Source organism: Rhinatrema bivittatum, chromosome 1, assembly GCF_901001135.1.
Source record: "Rhinatrema bivittatum chromosome 1, aRhiBiv1.1, whole genome shotgun sequence".
NCBI lineage: Eukaryota > Metazoa > Chordata > Amphibia > Gymnophiona > Rhinatrematidae > Rhinatrema > Rhinatrema bivittatum.
The window spans coordinates 43647620-43671944 of NC_042615.1; the positions used below are offsets into that span (position 1 = coordinate 43647620).

At 44.8% G+C, this 24325-nt stretch overlaps 1 protein-coding gene across 2 annotated transcripts in view; it reads right to left on the bottom strand.

The window, feature by feature from the left end:
• FREM3 (FRAS1 related extracellular matrix 3) overlaps positions 1-24325 on the bottom strand; it is a 345523-nt gene that overhangs the window by 78850 nt on the left and 242348 nt on the right. For both annotated transcript variants that reach the window (XM_029599602.1, XM_029599686.1), the window contains exons 13-14: positions 21504-21662; positions 7537-7840 (exon numbers count right to left, since the gene is read on the bottom strand). In XM_029599602.1, coding sequence (XP_029455462.1) covers positions 7537-7840; positions 21504-21662 — 463 coding nt within the window. The remainder of the gene's footprint in view (positions 1-7536; positions 7841-21503; positions 21663-24325) is intronic.

A 24325-nucleotide genomic window follows, 5' to 3' on the forward strand; every position in this document is an offset into this window, starting at 1 on the left:
GGTTTTACTCCTGGTTGTCCATTTAGAAGTGCATAGATATTGGAAATGGGTTTCCCAAAGTGATCAGCATTATCACAAAACCTAACAAACGGGGTTTTCTCCTGGCCCAGCACTGTACCTAAGCGATATGTGGAAAAGAAATGCGCGAGTTGCACATATGCATAGTGGTCTGGCGCTTCAAGAGAGTATCTAGCCTGCAGGTCGCTAAAAGGTACAAATTTATTGTCTTTCCACAATTGACCAAGTGTGGTGATTCCTTTGCTCTGCCATCTCTTAATAAAGGGCCCTTCCATCCCTGGGGGAAATAGAGGGTTGTACAGAAATGAAGTATTATGGTGGAAAACATTGTCCCCAATAAGTTTCCTCCTCCATTTCTCCCATGCTTGAAGCACCACCTCTGTAAAAGAGGTAAGGGTCGTCCCTCGTAGATTTTGGGGTGACCAAATTCTAGAGGTTAAGGGAGGGTCCCCCACCAGGGTCCGCTCTATCGATATCCACGGTTTAGGGGAACTTCTACCATGCCAACTAACCACCACTGCCAAAAGGCTAGCATAATAGTACCAAGATAGGTTAGGAACGTTCAGGCCTCCACGCGACTTGTCCCTGTACAAGACAGAGCGAGCCACCCGTGGAGGTTTTCGTTTCCATATAAAGGAGAACAGCTTTCTCTGCCACACTTTCAAGGCTTTATCCGGGACCCTAACAGGGAGCGTCTGAAACAGGTAGCAGTATTTGGGTAGAACGGACATCTTTACAGCAGCTATGCGCCCCAGCCAGGATAAATTCAATCTATCCCATCTGCCTAGATCCTGTTGAATAGATTTGTTTAGTGAGTCAAAGTTTAAAGCGTACAGCTGTGTGATATTAGAGCATAATTTAACCCCAAGGTATTTAACCCACGATTTAGCCCTTTTAAAGGGAAGGTGGCCCGCTAGCTCCTCATATTGGACCGAATCCATGGAAATGTTCAACAGTTCAGATTTGTCCTCATTCATTTTGAATCCGGACACTTTTCCAAAAGTCCTAATTTCCTGGGTCAATTCAGGCAAGGACATCTCAGGTGCAGTGATGGTGAACAGCAGGTCATCCGCAAAAAGAGAGACTTTATAGTCGCTACCCCCCACGGATATACCCCGAATAGCCTGGGAGCTTCTAATCTGTGCAGCAAGGGGTTCCAATGTGAGGGCAAACAGGAGTGGGGAAAGCGGACATCCCTGCCTAGTTCCCCTCTTGACCTCAAAGGGAGATGAGTACACGCCATTAATCTTAATTCGTGCCTGGGGGTGATCGTATAATTTAGCCACCCAATTGGTAAACTGACCCCCTAGGCCCATCTTGGTAAGGACTTGAAAAAGGAATGGCCAATGCACCCTGTCAAAGGCTTTTTCAGCGTCTACAGATAGAAGAGTGGCAGGTATGTGATTCATCTGGACATATTCGACCAACTCAACCACTCGTCTGACATTGTCAGACGCTAGTCTGCCTGGTATAAATCCCGACTGATCAGGCGCAACTAAAAGCGGTGCTACCTGGCCCAGACGCCTGGCCAAAATTTTGGCCAAGATCTTCAGGTCTATATTAATGAGTGATATTGGTCGGTATGACCCGCAGAGAGTGTGATCACGTCCCGGTTTAGCCAAGACAGTGATCCCCGCCGTGTTAGCTTGCGGGGATATCCGTCCTGTGGTCCTTAAGCCATTGAACATGTGTGTGAGAGGAGCCCCAAGTGATTGACTAAAAACCTTATAAAATTTCCCCGTGTAACCATCCAGTCCCGGTGATTTCCCCATTTTCAGCTCTTTGATGACCTGCATTGTTTCTAGGACTGTCACCTCTCTATCCAAGAGCTCACTATTTTTCCCATCAAGTACAGGGATATTTAAGTTTTCTAGATAGTGAGCAACTTTCGAATCTAATATCGCCCCATCCGAGTCATACAGTTCTTGATAGAATCTATTAAACCGTTCCCCAATCTTCCCCTGGGAATGGATATATTGGCCATCTACATCTCTGATTTTGGTAATTTGGGATTTAGCCTCTTGTTCCTTTAATCTCCTCGCAAGCTGTTTGCTCGCCTTATTCCCAAATTCAAAGTGGCGCTATTTAAGTAAATCAAGCTGATATGCAAGCCTTCCCAGCTCCAAATCTTGCAACTCTCTACGAGCCTCCTTTAATTGCTGTAAGACATGGCTCTCCCTACGCTGCTTGTGGCGCAGCTCAAGGGCTTCAATGGATTCCAAAATGCGTAATCTTTTCTTTGCCGATTCACGTTTAACATGAGTGGCCCTAGATATAAAGAGGCCCCGCAATACCACCTTAAGACTTTCCCAAAGCGTACCTGGCGCTACCTCTCCATCATCATTAGTGTCCAGAAAATCCTGTATGCCCTTTTTTTATCTCCTCTACAAAATCTTTGTCATCTAGTAAGCGGTCATTAAGTCTCCAAAAGCGTGTCCCCTGATTCTCTCCCGCCTGGCTCAATGTTAACCAGATCGGGGCATGGTCCGACCAGGTAATACTGCCGATGTCAGTTTCCAGCACTCGGCTCACCAGCGCTTTATCTATTAAAAAGAAATCAATTCTTGAATAGGACTGATGTGGGTGGGAGTAGAAAGTGTAGTTTCGGGTGGAGGGGTTAAGTAACCTCCAGATGTCTGTGAGTCCCCTATCGTCTATAAGATGCAGTAGTGCTGATCTCCCCTTTTGACCTCCTCCATGTCTCGTGCTTGTATTATCCAGGTAGGGATTCCTGGTGATATTGAAATCCCCTCCTAAAATTAGGTGACCCTCCGTCCATTCCCCAACTATTTTAGAGATCTTTTGGAGGAAGTCCATCTGGTCACCGGTGGGAGCGTATATATTAACCAGTGTGTATAGTGTGTTTTGTATGGTCACCTTCAACAAAACATATCTACCTTCTACATCTCTGAGAACCGTTCCCACCTCTGCTGTTAGATGCTTGGAAAGCATTATGCCCACTCCACAATATTTACCGCCTTTTGCGGCGGCTGCATGGTAATATTGGGGGAACTCCTGAGAAGTCAGAAGTTTCTCAAATCTTTTTGCCATATGGGTCTCCTGACAGAATATAATGTCTGCCCCCTGCGTTTTCATATCATGAATAAATGTTTTCCTTTTCCTCGGGTTGTTTAACCCTTTAGTATTTATGGATATTATTTTCAGACTAGCCATCTACCTAGATAAGAACAGAAAACGCACTGGTCTGACCCCCAGGTTGGTTGAAAGACAAACTTGTGGGAAGAAGTTGCAATTCGCACCTGTCCCACGCCACAAGCTCCATATGTATGCCTCTGAGTTGCCATGACGAGAGATGTGTTGCCCTGTCCCCACCCACACCCCCCCTTCCCTTCCCCATCCCAAAGTGATCCACGCACCCAACCGTGGATCGCGCCTATCGAGAGCGATGACGTCAGCGGGCAGGCTCCCCCCCCCATCCCCCCCTTTTGTAACCAAACCTATATAAACCTTTCAACAGTCGCGTAACTGGTTGCTGAAAACCATGCTAACCAAAACCGAATCTTAGCCCCCTTAAAGATTCACCTTTAGAACCTTACTCAAAGTCCATATGTGACCTGAGCCCTCATAAGCTCACAAGTGTCCCTTCGCCTCAGCCGAGGCCCTTAGAAGTGGCGGGTTCTTCTGGATGCCTCCGTAGCCGTTTCCCTCCTTTGGGTACTCTCTGCCACCGGGGGTATTCTCGTGGGCGCGTAGTATCCATGCTCTCCGCCGCAGAGGAGCTATTTCCCCCAGGTAGAATGCCTGCCGCTCTCAGGATGTCCTCTGCTTCCCGCAATTTCTGGACCCTTGAAGTTATCCCATTGATAGTGAAGCTGAGTCCAAAGGGGAAAAGCCATTTATAACGATGGTTCTGCTCACGGAGCGCCTGGACCACGGGTTTGAACTCACGCCGTTTCTGGATAGTGGTGATGGCGAGATCCTGAAAAATGTCAACCTTGTGGCCTTTCCAGGTCACCGACCCTTGTTTCCTGGCGATCCCCATCACCTTTTCTTTAATGGCAAAATTATGAAAACAGGCAATTATATCACGGGCTTGATTGTTCCTCGGTGCTCCAAGTGTTCTGTGTGCCCTGTCTAACAAAATACTGGGGACATCTTCTTGGCTGTCATCGGCCCTTAGCAGCTGAATGCATATTTCCTGTACCACCTTAGCACTGTCAGTAAATGCCGCTTCTTCAGGAATGCCCCGAAACCGAAGATTTGATCTGCGCAGTCTATTCTCCATATCCTCCACATGCCGGGCCAGTTCTTCGTGTGAGTCCTGCATTTTTTGATAATCAGTGTTTAAAGCCTGAACGGTAGTGTGATGTTCCTCCAAACTATCTTCTGTGGCCTCCACACGGTGCAGAAGCTCAGTGACGTCTGTTTTAATGCCCGCAACTATGTCCTCCATCCCCCAACGAAACTGTGACATTTCTTCATGAAGGGCCCCAAACCATGCCTTAAACTCCTCTCTAGTGGGAATCGGATTATCCCCTGATCCCAGGGGCCCCGGCAATACCTCTTCCGCCGAAGCGGCTGGAGAGCGCGGCCCGTCCGCCATTTTGGCTCCCTCCTCCGGCTCCGTTTCAGCCGCGGCAGCCGCGAAGGAGAATCTTTTTAGATCCAGTTTTTTTTTTCGCAGCCGTCATCCTTACTCCTGGGGCTGCGGCTGGGTGGTTTTTCAGCAAAAAACGAGGCCTGGAAACGCCGATGGCATGCGATTGAGAACGGGGGTTGAGCAGCCCAGGATTCAAGCTGCCGGCCTGCGCGGTGACGTCATCCGCTCTCAATTTTCAGTAATTCTAATTAGAAAAGATGCTAAACCAAGACCTTGAGCGACTGATGACAGTTACCCTGTGAATATGACCCATAAATCATCTCCCCTCGAAAAAAACTGTAAGTTGCACATCAGGGTTTGAATGCTGCTTCACTGTCAGAGCAAAGAGCCTGCAGTCACTCTGAGTGGTTAAAATAAATTTAAAATAAACACAGTTTAAAAATCTACTAATTCATTTCAAAATGAACAAAAACATTTGGCACTTTTCATATCATTAAGAAATTTGGGATTATTTTTATTTCTTGAACCTAATGGCTAGTATCAGTTCATTGGATAAAGACCTTTGTGCTATGTCCTTTCTGAGCTGGGCCTGCTTACTATCAGGGCATGCTCTGCCCCAGCCAGGCCTGCTCACCATCGGGGTATGCCTTGCCCACGCCTGGTCACTATAAGGCCATGCCATGCCCTGGCTAGGCCTGGTCACGTGAGCAGTTTATTAAGCAATTATTTATTGTTCAGCTCATTTTCTAATGGCCTATGACAGGTAGTATAAATTTTAAAATATGCCCTTGGCATTAATTTGCTTAATTTAATATTCTGTTCTGAGGCAGGAAGGGAGGTTCCTTCCTGCCACAGTCATGACTCTAAGATCCCCTCCGGCTCACCAGATTTGAGAATCAAAACTTTTCTGTCTCCTTCATAGCCATGAAGGCAGCAGGATTCTCCACAGAGCCTTAAAAAAGGGATCTTTATGTGACAAAGGCTTGTTCCTTCCTAGCACACATGATGATTTCTTCCTATATTAATTTTATAATAAATAAAATAAGAATCAATTTTGAAGGCTAATAGTATAATGTAATAATTACACGGCAGTAGGATTAAGAAAACTGGATGCCCTTTGAAAGTTCTTCACTCATTCATGTCAACTTGGAAGAATTTAATAGGCAGAACATATGCTTAAAAGAAAACTGTATCCCACATACAGCTGCTAGTAGTACTTATAATGCAGCAAGCAAAAACGAACAGTTGAGGCATTTCTTTAGCATTCTTTTAAGTTGGTCCCTTACAATTCTCCCGAATCCCTGGGAGCTTCCATGTTATAGCTCGCTGGATCCTCCTGATCCATACTGGTTACATCACAAATGACATCACACAAACTGCATTCTGTGTAGGTCATTCCTGACCTTATTCAGAACAAGGTTGCTTCCAAGCATTAATTGCAGGGGGACAGCTTGAAGACTTTCAAAACTCAAGTAACTGAAGCACAGTAGGTATTACTGATTCCCATGGTGTACCTGTGAATTACTGCACAGTATGGAGTGGATACAGTTTGCTTTTAATGTTCCTGCAGATTCCAGACTTCATTAAAGGCTTGTAGTAGTACTGAACTTATCAAGCTCGTTTCCAGGCCGGCTAACAGGAGACACTGGGCACAGGTTCAGAAATCCACATCTCCTTTAGTTCCAGATGTGTTGCCATCAAAATGCTGCCTGAGTTACACCCATATGGGGAAAAAGAGTTGGAAGGTTCAGTCTTGGTTGCTAACTCCCAGATCACATACAATGAAATAGGCCTAGCAGGGACCTATGCAAGGGTAAATAATTTTCCTTATGCATAAACCAGAGAACACCAAACTTACAAGCTAATGCAATACTGACACACTAAAAATTGCATCCAAACTGGACACACTTTTTTTTTTAACATGTGTACAATCACCTCTCCTGGGCACTCGATACAACAGGCACATGAACCGCCATGCTAAAAAGGACGCGCTAGGGATAAATTGTGTGTCCCTAGCACGTCTATGGCATTGGGCACCCAGGAGAAGTGGCTGTGCGTGGGTTAAGAAAACGGATGCTCAATTTTACAAGCGTTCGTTTTCCTAACCTGTCAACAGTCACAGTTAGGAAAATGGATGCTTATTAATTGAGAGTCCATTTTCCTAACCTCACCACTGGCAAGACACTTTTTTTTTAGGTTACTCCTTTTTTCGGTTCCTCTGACTTAATATCAGAGTAACCGGTATTTTCTGCTTTTCTGTTAACTTTGGGGCTTCTTAAGACTTACTGGCGTTAATTTTTGAGGATAAAATGTGCTCGTCGGGTGCATATTATTTTTTACATAAGGGGTAATAGCTAATAGGCTCATCAACATGGCACTTACATGTGACGAGTGCTATTAGCTATGCGCTAGTTTGGAAGCGTGTTTCAGACGTGCTAATCGTATAAGGAGTTATGGACGCGCTTCCAACCACAGGTTAACCTATGCGCTAGCCTGAGCACATGGTATCAACAGCAGCCTGAAAGGAAAATACCAAAAAACCTATGAGGAAGCACACCAAAGGATACACAAAGCCCAGAAATTCTCACAATGCAATTTGCTAAAGCACTGGAGAGAAAATGTTATATATTGGCTGAGATATGGATTCTTCTTGTTAGATTCCTTGTAGGTTGTGATGCCTTTTTCTGGACCAATAGCAGAATAATCCAAAAATGAGTACATTACATTCAAGATCATGGAGGTCCCTTCTTCAGATGCCTACCTAATATATGCAGATTAGACCCTTTAATTATTATTTAATTTCAGTAACCCATGCTCTCATGAGCTACACTTGGATGAGATTTTGCACCATGTGGCAGTAACTCTCCTTTTGCTATGCTGTACAAATGAACTAATAATCAGTAAGACATCCCCAGAGTTCACTGTTCCTTGCCCAGAGTAACCTAGCTGTGGCTTACCTTCTTCTCGGCTCACCATGACAACTGGACTCAGCAATTCCAGACCCGCTTCTCCGTTGACGTTGATGGCCCGTGCAGCACACTGGACACGAGAGCCGGCATGAAAGTAGATGGAGTCCAAAGTGATGGACTTGGTGCTGGTGTAAAAAGTGTTAGAGTCCACTTCTCGCATGGGGCTTGTTACCCCATCGCTACTGCTGGGGGCGCTAACAAGCCAACGGTACTGGGTCATTGTATCATTGATGCTCTCTGCGGCACAGATAGACCCAGTTTTGTCGTAGTCAGAATATTTGGGATTACAGGCCTATGGAACAAGAACAGTTATTAAACCAACCACACACACACAAACACTGTAAAATGATTTTCATTATTCTTATTTTCATTGTACTATGTTCAGTGGCTCATGCCAACTGAAATGTTTACTTTAAGGGAGGGCAGGAAAGACGAAACCTTACACTTTGACACTAAGGGGTTGAGTTTCAAAAGATTACCCACCTAAAACTGGATTTTAGCCAGGTAAATCATCAAATTTAGCCAGGTAAAAGGGGCTTTGAAATTCGCCCCTTTTACCTGGCTAAATTTGAGCAGGTAGAATTGGTATTTGCACAAATTTAGCTGAGTAAGGAAGCGATTGCTTGGCTGATTTATCCTGCTGTCCATGGAGAACATTAGTTACTAGTGAGCAACTTTACTTTCTCTATGGACAAGTAGGACATAAGTGGGAACTACCAAGTTGAGGGTTGCATTTTATTAATTTATCTGAGCACTGTAGATGGATTATTTCAATCCATAATTATTGGCTGTAGCTGCAGGGTAGAGTTGAAAAAATTAATTAAATAGGTTTTTAAGAATTGCCTGTCCTGATGGGAAGCATTTTGTAAGTAGTAATCAGTTGTAAAAGAATGTATGGAACACTAAGTGGCAGCCTTGTAGATGTCTTCTATAGAAATGGAATTTAGATGTGTCAAGGAAGCTGTGGTAGCCTTAACCTGATGGGCTTTCACTTTACTTTGAAGATATAGTCCTGACTGATTGTAGTAATAAGTGGTGCAAGCACATATTCAAATCGATAACATTTCTCTTTTTAACTAATGACCCCTGCTTATCTGGGCTGTAGGAAACAAAGAGTTGTGAAGAGCTTCTATAAGACTTTGTTCTGTCTAAATAGAATAATAAAGCCATTCTGCAGTATATTGTCTGAAGAGCTCATTCTCCGTTATGGGAATGTTGTCTGGGAAAGAACACTGGCAATATGGATTGATTTAAATGAAACCGAGAGAACATTTTTGGTAGAAATTTAGGATGCATCTTCATAACTCCCCTGTTATGGAATATTTGAATGTATGAGACTAGGATTTTTCAATTCACTTACTCTTCAGGAAGAAGTAACTTAGTGAAAATAGAACTTTCCAGGAGAGGAATTTTAGATTTGCTGATACTAATGATCCAAAGGGAGGCTTCATAAACTGAGCAAGAATTTCATTCAGATCCCAAAGAATGGGTGGATGTTTTATTGGAGGTTTCAAATTCATAATGCCCTTCATAAATCTGTCAACTGCAGGCTGGTGAGAAATAGGCATGACCTCCCAATTCTCATGGTATGCTTCTATAATACTGAAGTGAACTGTGACAGAGTTTGTTTTTCTGACTTGAATCAGATAGGTTTAGCAGATATTAAAGAAAATAAAGAAACAGGACATTTAAAAGGTCCTGACTGAATCCATGCAGTAAAGCTTCTCAATTTAAAATAAGATCTTCTGGTAAAGTACTTCCTTGAAGAAAAAAAAATTTTTTTTAACCTCTTTGGTGTCTGCATAGATAACACTAGCTGATTTTCAACAGCCAAAGATCGAAGACTGGGATGCAGGAGATCCCTGCTGCACTGAGTAAATGGGGATTGGAATATCCTCCGTCTCACTGACTGAACAGCTAGGCATTACAGCCATGGAATCCAAATTTGTCAAAATCAAAAAAAGGCTATTGAAATCATTTGTCCCCTTCCCATTTCAGTTTCTGGATTGCCCTGGATATCAAAGGAATTGGAGGAAATACATAACAGTCCTGGTTTCCATGAAATGGAGAAAGCATCTGCTGCCATTCTGTTCCTTACTGGTCTCTTGGAGTAGAATTTTGTTGAGGGGAGAACATTTGAGATTTAGAAATTAATTTTCAGTAGTCCATGCAGGGCTAAAGACCGCAGGAAAAAAGTACCCATAGACTCTAGTTCAAATTTTCAAAGTAGATTTATATGCATAAATCCATTTTCAAAATTCATGGGTTGTCCTGGTTATGTGCAAGGCCATACACATGAAAGTCACACCTACTTGGAAGATGGTGTAACTTACCCCACATACTTTCTAAAATTTAAAGTATGCACGTAAATCCTGATTCCACTCCAAGGAACACCTGTTTAGTAAGAGCATAAAAGTAGTAAAATATTGTTCCATGCATATTTTTATGTGTATGCTCGCCGGGGCTATTTTCAAAGCGTGACTTACACACATAAAACCATACTTTATGCAAATAAGTGCCTGTACCTTCTACCCCCTTAAACTGTAGGCTTATTTTATAATTCTCAATACTGAGCAGGCCATTATCAATGGCCATGCTGAAATGAAATTCTGCAGCTTCCCCCCCACACTGAAAGACTTCTCATGTTTAATGAAAAAGATTTGACTAGACTGTAGTCAAAAACTCTGATTAGATTTTGGTTGATTTTGTTGTAAAGGTTCAGACTGTGTTCTTTCTCTAGACCGGGGTAGACAACTCAGGTTCTCAAGTGCCACAACTATATCTAGTTTTCAAGATATCCATAATGAGGATGTATGAGACACATTTGCATGCACTGCCTCCATTGGATGCAAATAGATCTTAAGAACATAAGAACATATGACGTGCCATACTGGGTCAGACCAAAGTTCCATCAAGCCCAATATCCTGTTTCCAACAGTGGACAATCCAGGTCACAAGTACCTGGCAGGATCCCAAGGGATAGATAGATTCCATGCTGCTTATTTATTTATTTAAAAAATCTTCAATACTGTCGTTAAGTTAATTCACCATCACAACGGTTTACAGAAAGGCACAATAAGAAAAAACTATAATTGGTATAGATTACAAATTATACATGTGCCAACATAGAACGGTAACATATTTTAATAAGAAAAGACTATGTGTTAATTAAGGCTTATATGTCGGTTGAAAAACTGTCAAGCGCTTCAAATCTAGCGTTAATATGCAATTGGAGATATTAGAGGAAAAAACTGATTACTTGGTGCATCGTTATCTTTCAACTGTTTTCCTCCTTCTCTTTGTCTTTATAAAAAGCTTGTTTAAAAAGCCAGGTTTTCAGACTAGTTTTAAATAGTTTCAAATTTCTCTACAGCCTTATTTCGAGTAGCATGAAATTCCATAGAACAGGTCTAGCCAGCAACAGTGCTCTCTCCCTTACCTGAGTGAGGCGTGCTGATTTAACAGAAGGAATAGTTAGTAGAGCTTTATTGGCAGATCTAAGGTTTCTGTGTGATACATGTACATGCAGTGCTGTATTAAGCCAGTCGCCCTTTTCATCATGGATTAGTTTATGAATTATTCACAATGCTTTGTATTGTATTCTTTGTTCAATTGGAAGCCAGTGTAGTTCAGCAAGTGTACCTGTGATGTGGTCTCTCTTCTTTTTGCCTGTCAAAATTCTAGCAGCGGAATTTTGCAATATTTGGAGTGGTCTAATAGTAACTTGAGGTAGCCCTAATAGCAGAGAGTTACAGTAGTCTGTGCTCACGAATATCATTGCCTGTAGGACTGTGCGAAAATTATTCAGTGTTAGCAGGGGTTTCAGTCTTCTAAGGACCATTAGTTTGGCATAACCTTCTTTTAATGTCTGTGAAATGTGTTGTTTAATGTTAAGCTCAGGGTCAATTATTACCCCTAGATTCCGTACTTTTATTGCTATCTCTACGGTCTGATTATTTTTTATTGCGATTGTAGGTTGTGTAGGGTGTATATTTTTTCATTCTAGGTGTAAAAATTCAGTTTTATCAATGTTTATTACCAGTTCCATTTGGTTTAGGAGTTGTTTGATTATTTCAAGATACATATTAGCCAGTTTCATTGTTTCTTCGATTGTGTTTACGATGGGTAACAGTAGTTGTATGTCATCCGCGTATATGTAGTGTATTATTCCAAGTCCAGTGAGTAGGTGACATTCTGGGAGGAGATAAATGTTAAAGAGTGTTGCAGACAGGGATGAACCCGGTGGGACTCCTGTTTGTAGTTTAACTTTGTCTGATAGTGTGTTTTTGATTTGTACTTGGAACAATCTGTTGCTTAAGTATGGCTCAAACCAGATTATTGTTTTGTTATTGAGTCCTATTTCTTTTAGTCTATTGATTAGTATTTTGTGGTTTACAGTGTCAAATGCTACCGAGAGATCCAGCAGAATCAGAATGTAATGTATTCCTGTATCAAAGCCTCTTAAGATATTGTCTGATAAAGCTAGTAATAATGTCTCAGTATTGTAGTGTTTGCGGAAACCATGTTGTGCAGGATATAATATGTTATTACTTTCTAAGTGGTTTGATAGTTGTTTTTGAACTGTTTTTTCAATCAGTTTGGCTATTAGGGGTAAGTTGGAGACTGGTCTATAGTTGCTCAGCTTTAGGGGGTCAAGGTTTTTTTTCTTAGTGATTGGCTTGATTATGGCTCCTTTCAGGATATCTGGCATTGATCCTTCATCTAGGGAAAGGTTGATGATCTTAGTTAACATTGCAGCTACTGGGTTGGCTAGTTTTTTTAATTCCATTATGGGTATGGTATCAATTGAGTGAGGAACAGGGTTCCGTTTTTTTATCATGTTCTCGACTTCAATGTGTGATATCTCTTCAAACTCTGACCATTTGTTGACGTCCCTTTTGGGCATCTTAATCTCTTGTTTGGTTGTTAGGGATTTTTGTTCTTAAGTTTTCAATTTTATCTTTAAAGAATTGAGCTACTTCATTACATTGATTCTCTTGTAGGTTCTGATGATTGTTTGTATTGTCACTGGTGAGGTTTTTTACTATGTTAAATAGAGTTCTAGCGTTATTTGCAAACTTTTCTATTTTTGAGCTGAAGTATTTCTTTTTGGTTTCTAAAATTACTTTTTTGTAGTGAGCCAGTTGTTTTCTGTACTTTGTTAAATTATCAGTTATTTTGATTTTATTCCATTCTTTTTCTTTCTTTCTAAGGATCCGTTTCACTTCTTTGATTTGCTCGTTATACCATGGATTTTTCTGTTTTGGTTCTTTAATGCAGACCTTTTTTTGGGGGTTTATTTCAATTGCCAAAGTCGTGGTTTTGTTTATCCAATCGGTTGTTGCAGAGATAAGCAGTGATTTTCCCCAAGTCCACCTAAATTAATTGTTTATACATTTTTTTTTCAAAAACTTGAAAAAAACCTTTTTAAAATGCAGCTACACTAATAGCTTTTGCCACATACTCTGGCAACGAATTTCAGAGCTTAATTATGATTTGATTAAAAAAATATTTTCTCTTATTAATTTTGAATCTATCACCTACTAATTTCATTGTGTCCCCTAGACTGTGTACTCTTTGAAAGAATAAACAACTAATTAACATTTACATATTATGATTTTCATAATGAATATCCTGAAAACCAGACTTGTCTGTGGTGAAGAGAGACCCAATGGGGTCTTGAGCGGAACCCATTCCACTCATGGCGAAAGATAGTCTAATATGGTCATGAACAGAACATATCCTATTTGCAGTCAAAGATTAAGAGAGGCCCTGGGGGCTGTGAATGGCACCCATCTTGCTAGCAGCCAAAGACAGAGCCAGTGAGCCATGAGTGGCACCCATCCTGCTCATGATTGATAATTAGGCATGATGGGCCCATGAACAAAGCCCACCTTGCTTTCACCTGAAAATTAGGCATGGCGGGGCAACAGGCAGACCCCAACACACCTGTGGTCAAAGATTCAGAGAAGAGAGTCCTGGGAGAGCTGTGGGGAAAGCCCATTCCGCCTGCAGCAGAAGAAAACAGAGAGGACAAGAATGAGAGTACAAGACTATGCGAGTGAGATAGGGAGGAAGTTTTTGTGTGTGAGGGAGTGAGGGTGAATTTGTATGTGTGTGTGAGAGAGACAGTGAGAAGGATTCTATGGGGCTGATTTTAAATTTTGCACGTGCAGGGTATATTTGTGCGCGCTACCCGGCGTGCACAAATGTACACCCGATTTTATAACATGTGCGTGCTGCCGCGCGCATGTTATAAAATCCAGGGTCGGCATGCGCAAGGGGGTGAACCCTTGTGCACCTTGCGCACGCCAAGCCCTAGGGGAGGCCCGATGGCTTTCCCCGTTCCCTCCAAGGCCACTCCGAAATTGGAGCAGCCTGGAGGGAACTTTTTTTTTGGTCCCCCCCACCTTTCCCTCCCTTCCCCTATCTAACCCACCCCCCAGCCCTACCTAAATCCCCCCGTGCTCTTGGGAATTCCCCACGGAACATGCCAGCTCGCTATATCCCGACACAGGCTGCTGTGTCGGGGCACTCGGCTACGCCCCCGGACCGCAGCCCCGCCCAGGCCCCCGCCCCGGGACCGCCCATTTTTCGAAGCCCCAGAGCTTGTGTGCGCCGCCGAGCCTATGCAAAATAGGCTCGACATGCGCAGGGGTAGGTTTTCGGGGGAGATTGGGAGCCTGTATGCATGAGTGAGGGTGTGTGTGAGAGAGGGATTGTATGTGTGTGACGATGCATGTTGAGAGAAGAAGCCCATGAAGGGGTGTATGTGAAAGAGAGGAAGCCTGTGTTGGGGTAGTGTGTATGTGAGAGGGAACCTGTGTGAACGAGGGAGTCTTTGAGTTTGTGTGTGAGAGAGACGGGGAACCTGTTTGAAAGTGTGCGTGTTTGTGTGTCCACGAGAAAATGGGATCCTGTGTGAAGGTGTGTGTGTGTGAGAAAGAAAAAGGGTGCCTGTGTAAGCACTCTGCCTTTTTTAGCTTTGGCGAAGGTCCCACAGAGGGGAGACTTCTAGAAGCTCAGTATGGTGAAAATTAGGGCGGCTAAGTCAAGTGGCTTTGAGAAGAGAGCAAAATGTTTGACTGAGGAGACTTGCAAGTTGGGTGACTGCATTGGAAAGCTCTTCTTGGTTTTTCTGAGCTCTGAGACAGAGCTTTTCCAACCTGGCACCACTGTTCCCTCTAAGCTGTGCGCATGTGTGGTCATGCACACATTTTTCATGGCCATGCCCAACTTTTAGCCCCCTGCAGAGGGATCAGATCAGGCAGAGATGGGAGGAAATGATGTCACGGACCAGCATGGACGCTTAAGCCCAGTTCTCTGCCTCCTCCACGATTTTATACAATTTTTATAGTCTATAGGCAAAGAGTCGTTGACATGACTAGCAAGAAAAAAGCGGTCGATTTGGCTCAGTCTTCATTTGATGCCGCGGGATCCAGATTTGCGGCCTTGAACAATGAGCCGGCAATTTCTGGCCGTGCGACCCCACCCGAAGTAATGGAAAGGGAACCGCCGGAGCGGGACGCAAACATAGAGACCTTAACTAAGAAAGATTTTGATAACTGGTTCGACGAAATAGCAAATGTTGCTTACCTGATGTAACAGGTGTTCTCACAGGACAGCAGGATGTTAGTCCTCACAAATGGGTGACATCGAGGATGGAGCCCAACCACGGAAAACTTCTGTCAAAGTTTCAGGAACTTTGACTGGCCCCTACTGGGCATGCCCAGCACGGCACTAACCCTGCAGCCAGCAGGGCTCTCCCTTCAGTCTTGTTTTAAAGCTACAGGCAGTGCCGAAAAATAACATAATAAAAAAACGAATCCAACACCGCGGGGTGGTGGGCGGGTTTCGTGAGGACTAACATCCTGCTGTCCAGTGAGAACACCTGTTACATCAGGTAAGCAACATTTGCTTTCTCACAGGACAAGCAGGATGGTTGTCCTCACAAATGGGTGAGTACTGAGCTGAGGATGTCCTATCGTGCACCAAATGTACCCAACGGTGTGCAACAGGCACAACAACTGGGGTGTAATTTGGTAGAGGGCATCCGCACCCTACCGGGAAGGTGGAAGGGTGTTGGTACCTTATGTTGGAAAAAGGTTACACAAGACAGACTGGCCGAAGATAGAATCTTGTCTTCCGGCTTTGTCCAGGCAATAATGGGCTGCGAATGTATGGAGGGAATTCCAGGTGGCAGCCTTGAAGATGTCAGGAAGCGGCACCGATCGAAGGTGTGCTACTGAAGTCGCCATGGCCCTCACAGAGTGTGCTTTAACACGGTCTTGGAAAGGAATGCCAGCTTGCTGATAGCAAAAAGAGATGCAGTCCGCCAACCAGGAGGAAAGAGCCTGCTTACCCACAGGTTGCCCTAACTTGTTAGGATGGAAAGAGACGAATAATTGAGTGCTCTTCCTGTGGGCTACTGTACGGTCTAGATAGAATGCTAGAGCCCGTTTACAGTCCAGGGTATGCAGAGTCTGTTCCCCGGAGTTGGAGTGGGGCCTGGGAAAGAAGATAGGTAGTATGATGGATTGAGTAATATGAAACTCCGAAACTACCTTAGGTAAGAATTTAGGGTGAGTGCGGAGTACCGCCCGGTCCTGCAGGAGTTTAGTGTAAGGCGGATAGGTAACTAAGGCCTGTAGTTCACTAACCCTGCGAGCCGAAGTGATAGCCAAAAGGAATAACACTTTCCATGTGAAATATTTTAGGTCACAGGAGTGAAGAGGTTCGAAAGGTGGTTTCATAAGGCGACCAAGAACCAAATTAAGGTCCCAAGATGGGGCCGGAGGACGTAAAGGTGGCTTCAAATGGAGCAAGCCTTTAAGAAAGCGTGTTACAAGGGGTTGTACTGAAATAGGGACACCCCCGATACCTTTATGGAAGGCGGCTACCGCACTGACATGCATTCTAATGGAAGAGGTCTTTAGACCTGATTCTGATAAATGCCAGAGATAGTCCAAGAATTTGGAAATTGGACAGGAAAGGGGATCAAGGGACTGAGAAGTGCACCATGATGTATACCTTTCCATTTGTATGAATAAGATTTTCTTGTGGAAGGCTTTCGTGAAGCGATCAGGACACGAGAAACTGAATCCGAAAGGTTAAATGGTTGAAGGAATAACCTTTCAACATTCATGCCGTGAGGGACAAGGCTTGGAGGTTGGGATGGAGGAGGCATCAGTCGTTTTGAGTGACCAGATGCGGGTCCTGTCCCAGAGGAATGTGTCTGCGGATGGAGAGATCCTGGAGTATGGGAAACCACACTTGGCGTGGCCAGTGCGGTGCAATCAGGATCATGGTTCGCCTGTCCTGACGTAGCTTCACGAGAGTCTTCGACAGAAGAGAAAGTGGAGGGAATGCATAAAGCAGACCGGTTGTCCACGTGAGGGAGAATGCATCCCTGGGTCGAGAGTGCTGGCTCTGAATGAGAGAGCAGTAATTGTCCACTTTGTGGTTCTGAGGGGACGCAAAGAGGTCTATGTGGGGATAACCCCATTGTTGGAACAGAGTGGTTGCTACCAAGGGATTGAGGGACCACTCGTGTGGGTGGAAGACACGGCTCAGTTTGTCTGCCAAGACATTGTTCACTCCCGGCAAGTAGGGGGCTCTGAGGTACATGGAGCGGGAAAGAGCTTCTGCCCAAATCTGCGCAGCTTCCTGGCACAAAAGAAAGGAACCTGTGCCCCCCTGCTTGTTTATGTAACACATGGCCACCTGGTTGTCCGTCTGAATCAAGATTACGTGTTTCGATAGGCAATCTTGAAAAGTCCTGAGAGCATGTCGTATTGCTCGAAGTTCCAGGAAGTTGATCTGGTGTTTGGCTTCCTCTGGAGACCAGAATCCTTGGGTTTGTAAATTGTTTACATGGGCTCCCCAACCGACGTTGGAAGCGTCGGTTGTGAGAATTATTTGAGGATCTGGTGGGTGAAAAGACAAGCCCTGTAGGAGGTTGGATTGAGTTTTCCACCAGACAAGAGACAGACGGAGTGCATCGGTGATGCGAACAATGGAGGACAGAGGCTGAACAGCTTGGATCCATTGTGATCTCAGAGTCCATTGCATGACTCTCATGGCCAGGCGGGCCATGGGAGTCACATAAACTGAGGAGGCCATGTGTCCCAGGAGAATGAGGAATTGTCGAGCTGTTGCTGTGCGTTGAGACTGCAACTGGCAAGCTAGGGACAGAAGGATTTGGACTCGTTGATGAGGAAGGAAGGCTTTTGCCTGTAAGGTGTCCAAGTCTGCCCCAATGAAGGATAAGGTCTGAGATGGGATTAAGTACGATTTCTCGTAATTGACAAGAAACCCTAGAGAAAGTAGTGTTTGAATTGTCAGGGTCAGGGAGGACCGAGCGATTTGCTGGGTTGGGGCCCTGATTAACCAATCGTCCAGATAGGGGTAGACGTGGACACCTTCCTTCCTGAGAAATGCTGCAACTATCACGAGGCATTTGGTGAAAACTCGTGGTGCGGATGCCAGGCCGAAAGGGAGCACTCTGTATTGATAGTGATTTCGGCCTACTAAAAAACGGAGGTATTTGCGATGAGGTTGAGTTATCGCAATGTGAGTATAGGCGTCTTTTAGGTCTAGAGAGCAGAGCCAGTCCCCTCTTTGCAGCAGAGGGAGAAGCGAGCCCAGGGTTACCATCTTGAACTTCTCTCTGTGAAGGTACTTGTTGAGTGCCCGTAGGTCCAGGATTGGTTGAAGTCCTCCTGACTTTTTTGGGATCAGAAAGTACCTAGAGTAGAACCCTAGTCCTTGTTGTGAGGGAGGAACGGGTTCTATAGCATTTGACTGGAGGAGAAGGGAAACTTCCTGCTCGAGAAGAACAGAGTGATCGGTGAGTCCCCACGCCTGCATGGGTGAGTGGGGTGAGTCCCCACGCCTGCATGGGTGGGGTTACCATCTCAACTTCCTGACTCTCCCGAAGGGAGAGTCAGGAAGTTGAGATGGTAACCTTGTGCAATTATCACTATCACCCATTGATCTGTGGTGATATGATGCCATTTTTCTAGAAAGTGGCTTAACCGACCTCCTACTGGTATGGTTGGAAGAGGGATTTGGCAACTGCTCTCTAATTGAAAGTCAAAAACCCGATGCAGGGCCAGGTTGAGGAGCTGCTGCGGGCTTTTGTTTTCGGGACTGGCGAGGCTGAGATTTATGGTAAGGCCTCGCAGACCTAGACTTGGTTTGTGGGGGATAATACTTCCGTGGACGGAAAGAAGGACTTTTTTGAGTCCTTCTTGAACGGCTGTTTAGAAGGTAAGTCAGAAGGAATGGATGAGAGCTGTTTAAGTGTCTCATGATGATCCTTCAATTCAGCAACAATTTGCTGAATTTGCTCACCAAACAAATTATCCCCTAGACAGGGCAGGTCAGAGAGCCTGTCCTGAACCTCACGGACGAAGGTCAGATGACTTGAGCCAAGCCCAGCGTCTTGCAGAGATGGCCGTAGCAGAAAGTCTGGTGGAAGCATCAAAGATGTCGTAAGCTGTTCTTATCTCATGCTTCCCAGCTTCAAACCCTTTATTTAGTAGGGATTGAAGTTGTGGTTGGAACTGCTCTGGTAAGGTATCTGAGTACTCCTGTATCTGTTTAAGAATGACCCTATTGTATTGGGTCATATATAGCTGATAAGAGGCTATTCTGGAAGTTAGCATGGCTCCTTGGTATACTTTCCTACCTATACTATCTAGGAATTTATTTTCCTTAGTAGGAGGTATGGAAGAATGTGGCTTTATTCTTTTAGCTTTCTTTTGAGCTGATTCTACCACAACAGAGTGGTGGTCTAGCTGAGGTTTCTGAAAGCCAGGTGCTGACTGTACAAGATAGGTAGAGTCAGCTTTTTTGTTTACTGGAGCAACAGATCCAGGAGATTCCCAATTCTTTTTTAGAAGGTCCAGAAAAACCTGATGAATTGGAATAGAAGTGATGACTTTAGGGGCATCCAAGAATTGGAGCAACTCCATCATCTGGTGCCTGTCATCCTGCTCCGATTGAAGCTGAAAAGGGACCAACTCCGACATTTCCTTCACGAAATTTATGAAAGAGAGGTCCTCAAGAGGAGAACGCTTTCTACTCCCCGCAGGAGAGGGTGGTGAAGGCAAATCATCGGTGTCTGTGTAGGTATCATCACCCCAGGTGTCATAAGGATCAGGTTGCTGACCTGTAGGACCATGAGGGGGTTGGATACCTGAAGGCCCCGGCTGAGGCTCCGAGAAACTCGAAGGAATTGTCGGGGGTATCGAGAATGTCCTCGATGGCATTGGTGCCGGCATCGAAGGAATCGGTGTTGGCATCGAAGGTATGGGTGCCGTCATCGAAAATCTCAATGGAGCTGATGTGCGTATCGCCCCCGTGGAATGTATCGGTGGTGAGGGACGACATGGTACCGATGGTACTACCCCCGAAGGGGGAATTCGGTACGGTGTTTCTCCACTCGATGAGATAGCTGTCGGAGACCCGGGTATCACCGGAGGAAGGGCAGTCATAAGCGCTTCCATCCGGGCAAGCAGCGGTGCCAGTGCTGCTGGAATCGGGTCGGTGACCGGTTCCACTCTCGGTGCCGGAGGAGATTGGAACCGTTGCATCGCCTTGTTGATGGCCTCCTGGACCAGCTGGTCCAGTTCTACCCGGAGACCTGGGGTAACAATACCCGGCTCCACGAGAGAGGGAGGCTGAGGCTGAGCCGGAGGGACCACCGTCACCGGTGGAGTCGCGGCTCCCAAACCCCGAATGGGTGAGGGTTGCCTCGGTGTCTGCGAGACAGGAGTGGTAGGTGCCACTTCTGGTCGAGACTTCTTCGGAGGAGGCTCGGACAGATATGAGGTCGATGACTTCGATTCCTCGACGGTCCGAGACTTGTGACGTCGATGGCGATGTTTTTCTCTCCGATCCCCGCGATCTTCGGGGGAAGGGACGGGAGTCGATGGTCGCGGAGACGTCGATGGCAGATGGTCACCGGGAGGCTGTCGACGATGGTGAAACTTCGACGGTGCCGGTTCCGATGACGTCGATGCAATCAATGGCGTCAGAGTGTGGGCATGGAAAAGGAGTCCCATTTTCTCCATTCTGGCTTTGCGACCTTTTGGTGTCATTAAGGCACATTTGGTGCAAGTCAGGACATCATGCTCACTCCCTAAACACAAAACACAGACTCTATGTGGGTCTGTGATGGACATAGTACGTGTACAGTCCGGGCACCGACGGAACCCCGACACCATGGCCATAGGCCAAAAATTTAGCCGCGGGACGGTCGACTGCCAACAGGCCTCGAGGGCCGAACTCGACGGTAGTCGACAAAAACAACGGCAAAAACTTACCGAAGTACCGCGGAGCAAAATTTGAAGATGGGAGACCCCTGAGGGGCAAATTTTTCTTCAAGAAATTAGTTGAAGAAATTCCTGTCAGGAATGTGGTAAGAGCTCCTTAACCGCGTGGCTACTGCTGCGCGGAAAAAAGAAGACTGAAGGGAGACCCCTGCTGGCTGCAGGGTTAGTGCCGTGCTGGGCATGCCCAGTAGGGGCCAGTCAAAGTTCCTGAAACTTTGACAGAAGTTTTCCGTGGTTGGGCTCCATCCTCGATGTCACCCATTTGTGAGGACAACCATCCTGCTTGTCCTGTGAGAAATGACATACCCGTAGAGAAGGAAAAATAAGATGGCAATATTGGGGTTGAATGAAAGATCACTAATGCAAACAAAAAATTAGAAAACATTAGCCAACAGCCTAAGCAAATGGAAAAACAATGGCTGTTACTAACCATCAGTGGTCAAGAATTGATTCAGAGATTGCAACAAAGCAATTTTTATGCAAATAAAAATCTCTAAAATCCAGTTAAGTTGTACAGATAGATGTACTGGCTGAACCTGGCACCAAGACAGGCACTTTCCAGGAGTAAAGCCACTGAGTGAGTTGTAGGCCTGCTGCAGCAACTGAAGGACTTACCGTCACACAGATGACAGGGTAACCTGTCAGAGGATGGGGTTTCTCTTTGCTTTTTGATGTGTCGTCATACATCAGGAGTGAAACCACCTGTGGCACAGCTGGGAAGGTTACGTCAGCAATACTATCCATTTCCTCAATGTATACGATGGCTCTGTTCATCTGAAAAATGGGAAAGACAAGCATTATCCTTCACAAATCACTGGCTGCAATAGGAGTGGGAGGGGAATAGGCAGTGGGAGGTCTATAACTAGAAACTGGCTCTGCGGTTTTTCTGCCTCATCTTCCCACGTGTGCAGCTACTGCTACTACATGCAGGACTAGCTTCTCCTCCCACCTCTAACCCAGGTCCTCATTCCTTTCCCACTTCCACCATCAGGCCTTGGAACGTGAGTTTTATTCTAACTATTGGGCAATTCCAGCAAGCAGCCTCTTGATTTGAATTATGCAGACGCATGTTTTCTAAGAAGAAATGAATAGTTCAAATCATGGGACTGCTTGCTGGAACCACCAGTAGTAAAAAGAGACTTTTGTTACATCTGGTAAAGTGCTGTTTTCTGAGTCTGCCATCAGAGGGATATCTTGCCTTTGAGTCTTGCTGTCAGAGAAACAGGATACAGCACCAGGACTGGGAAATAGCAAGATCCTGTAACTGAACCATCAATTTGTTGGGAGGGGACTAGGATATCAAATGAAGGGGAAGAGAAAGAACCCAGAATCAAGTTGACGAGAGAAAGGTCAGAATAGGACTGGGTAGGGGAGAGCAAGAAATGAAGAAGGAAGTGAGAGAGGTGAAAGAAATGTTGACAAGAGAGAGAGAGATAGAGGGATGGGGCCAACAGTCAGATGGAGGGATGGGGAAGGAAAGAGTAATTGAAAGGATGGCAAAAGTATGAGAGATAGAAGATGGAGTTAGATGGGAAAATGTGGAAAGAGATGAATGGGATGATTGTGAGAAAATGAGATGTAGGAGATGGGAGGTCAATGGAAGGATGGATACATGAAGAGAAAAATGGAAGGATGAGCAAGGAAAAGAGAAGAAAGGATCAAGATGAGGGAAGTAAGAGGGATGAGAAAAGAAAGACAGGGAGAAATGGGGATGGAGAGAGGGAGGCATGAAGGAAGAGAGTTTGGATTGAGCAAGGGATTAAAAACTGAAATATGTGGAAAAGCAAGTTTGCTTACCGTAAATGGTATTTTCTGTAGGTAGTATGATGAATTAGTCATTACATGTGGGTGACACCATCCAGTGGCACTGAAGGGACTGGCCATCTCTCCAAGCTAGCAGAACTTTTGAGTTCTACTGAGCATGTGCATGAGTTCTGGCAAGGGTGTTGCCTTGTGAGATCATCAGTCTGTATCAGAGGTGATCTAGCTCCATAGTCAACTCTCCAGGGAGGATGGCAGGCATTCCATGGCTAATTCCATGGCTATTTATGAAAAACAGCATTTACGGAAAACATATTTGCTTTTTCTGTCGATAAGAAGGCTGAATTAACCATTACATGTGGGGAGTCCCAAGCTGAAGTTTGCAATGGAGTGTTTACTTAGTAAGCAGCCTGAACTACAATGTGGAGAGTAGACTACTATGAGACTAGGTCTTGCAACACTGCCTGCCGAAAATTACTGTCAGCTCTTGAAAAGTTGTCCAGTCAGTGGAAGGATGTAAAGGTGTGCATCGATGACCACACAGTAGCTTTGCAAATGTTTGAGAGGAAGTTCTTGCACGGGGGCAACGTAGGAAGCCATAGCTCTCATCTGATGAGCTTTGATTGCACTCGTATGATCAAGTCCAGCTGAGGTGTAACAATGTTGAATACATTCTGCTATCCAACTGGACAAAGTACATTTGGAGACTGCTGCTCCTAGCCTGTGGGGTCATATGAGATAAAGAGTTGTGAGGCTTGTCGATGCAGCTAAGTTTGCCTCTTGTACTAGGCTAATGATCTTTTACAATCCAAGATGTGGAGGTTCTTTTCATTGGTGTACGCATGCAGTCATGGAAATGATAGGCAAAACAATAGACTGATTGATGTGAAAGGCTGAGAACACCTTCAGGAGGAACTTTGGATGAGTTCAAAGTACTACCCGGTTGTGAAAGAACTGCATGCATGGTGGGTAAAGTACCAGCACTTGAAGTTGAAGCTTGTTAACTCTTCTCACTGAAGTAACGGAGAGCAGGAAAACCACTTTCCATGTCAAGTATTTAAGGGAAGCCATATCCAAGGACTCAAAAGTTAGCTTCATTAATTGTTCAAGGATTATGTTCAAATCCCAAAGTACTGGAGCCTTTCGTACAGAAGGTTTCATATGCCACAAGCCTTTCACAAATTTTGTAACTAAAGGATGAGTCGAGATAGGCTTATTGCCACTATGGCACTGAGATGTGCTCTGACCGAAGATGTAACTAATCGTGAGTCTGATAGCAGAAGTAAGACAAGTGCATTGATTCATAGTAGAATGGATCTAGGCCATTTTGGCAACACCAATTTGAGTATCTATTTCATTTAAAACAATAACTATGTTTAGTTGAGGGCTTTCTGACTGCAAGAATAATATCTTCAATACTCTTGGGTAGTGACAGATCCACAGTCACCAAGCACTCAACATCCAAGCTGTAAGATTGAGGGACAGTAGGTTTGGGAAGCTTTCCTTCTTCCTAGTTAACATGGTAAGATCTGATCTAAGATAGATTGGAGGAAAAGTTGAACGAGATACACAAATCAGATTTGTCTGGGCCATGCAGGAGCTATGAGGATCAGGTGGACATGGTATTGAAAAAGTTTCTGCATTGTCTTCACTATCAATGGTATCAGTGGAAAAGC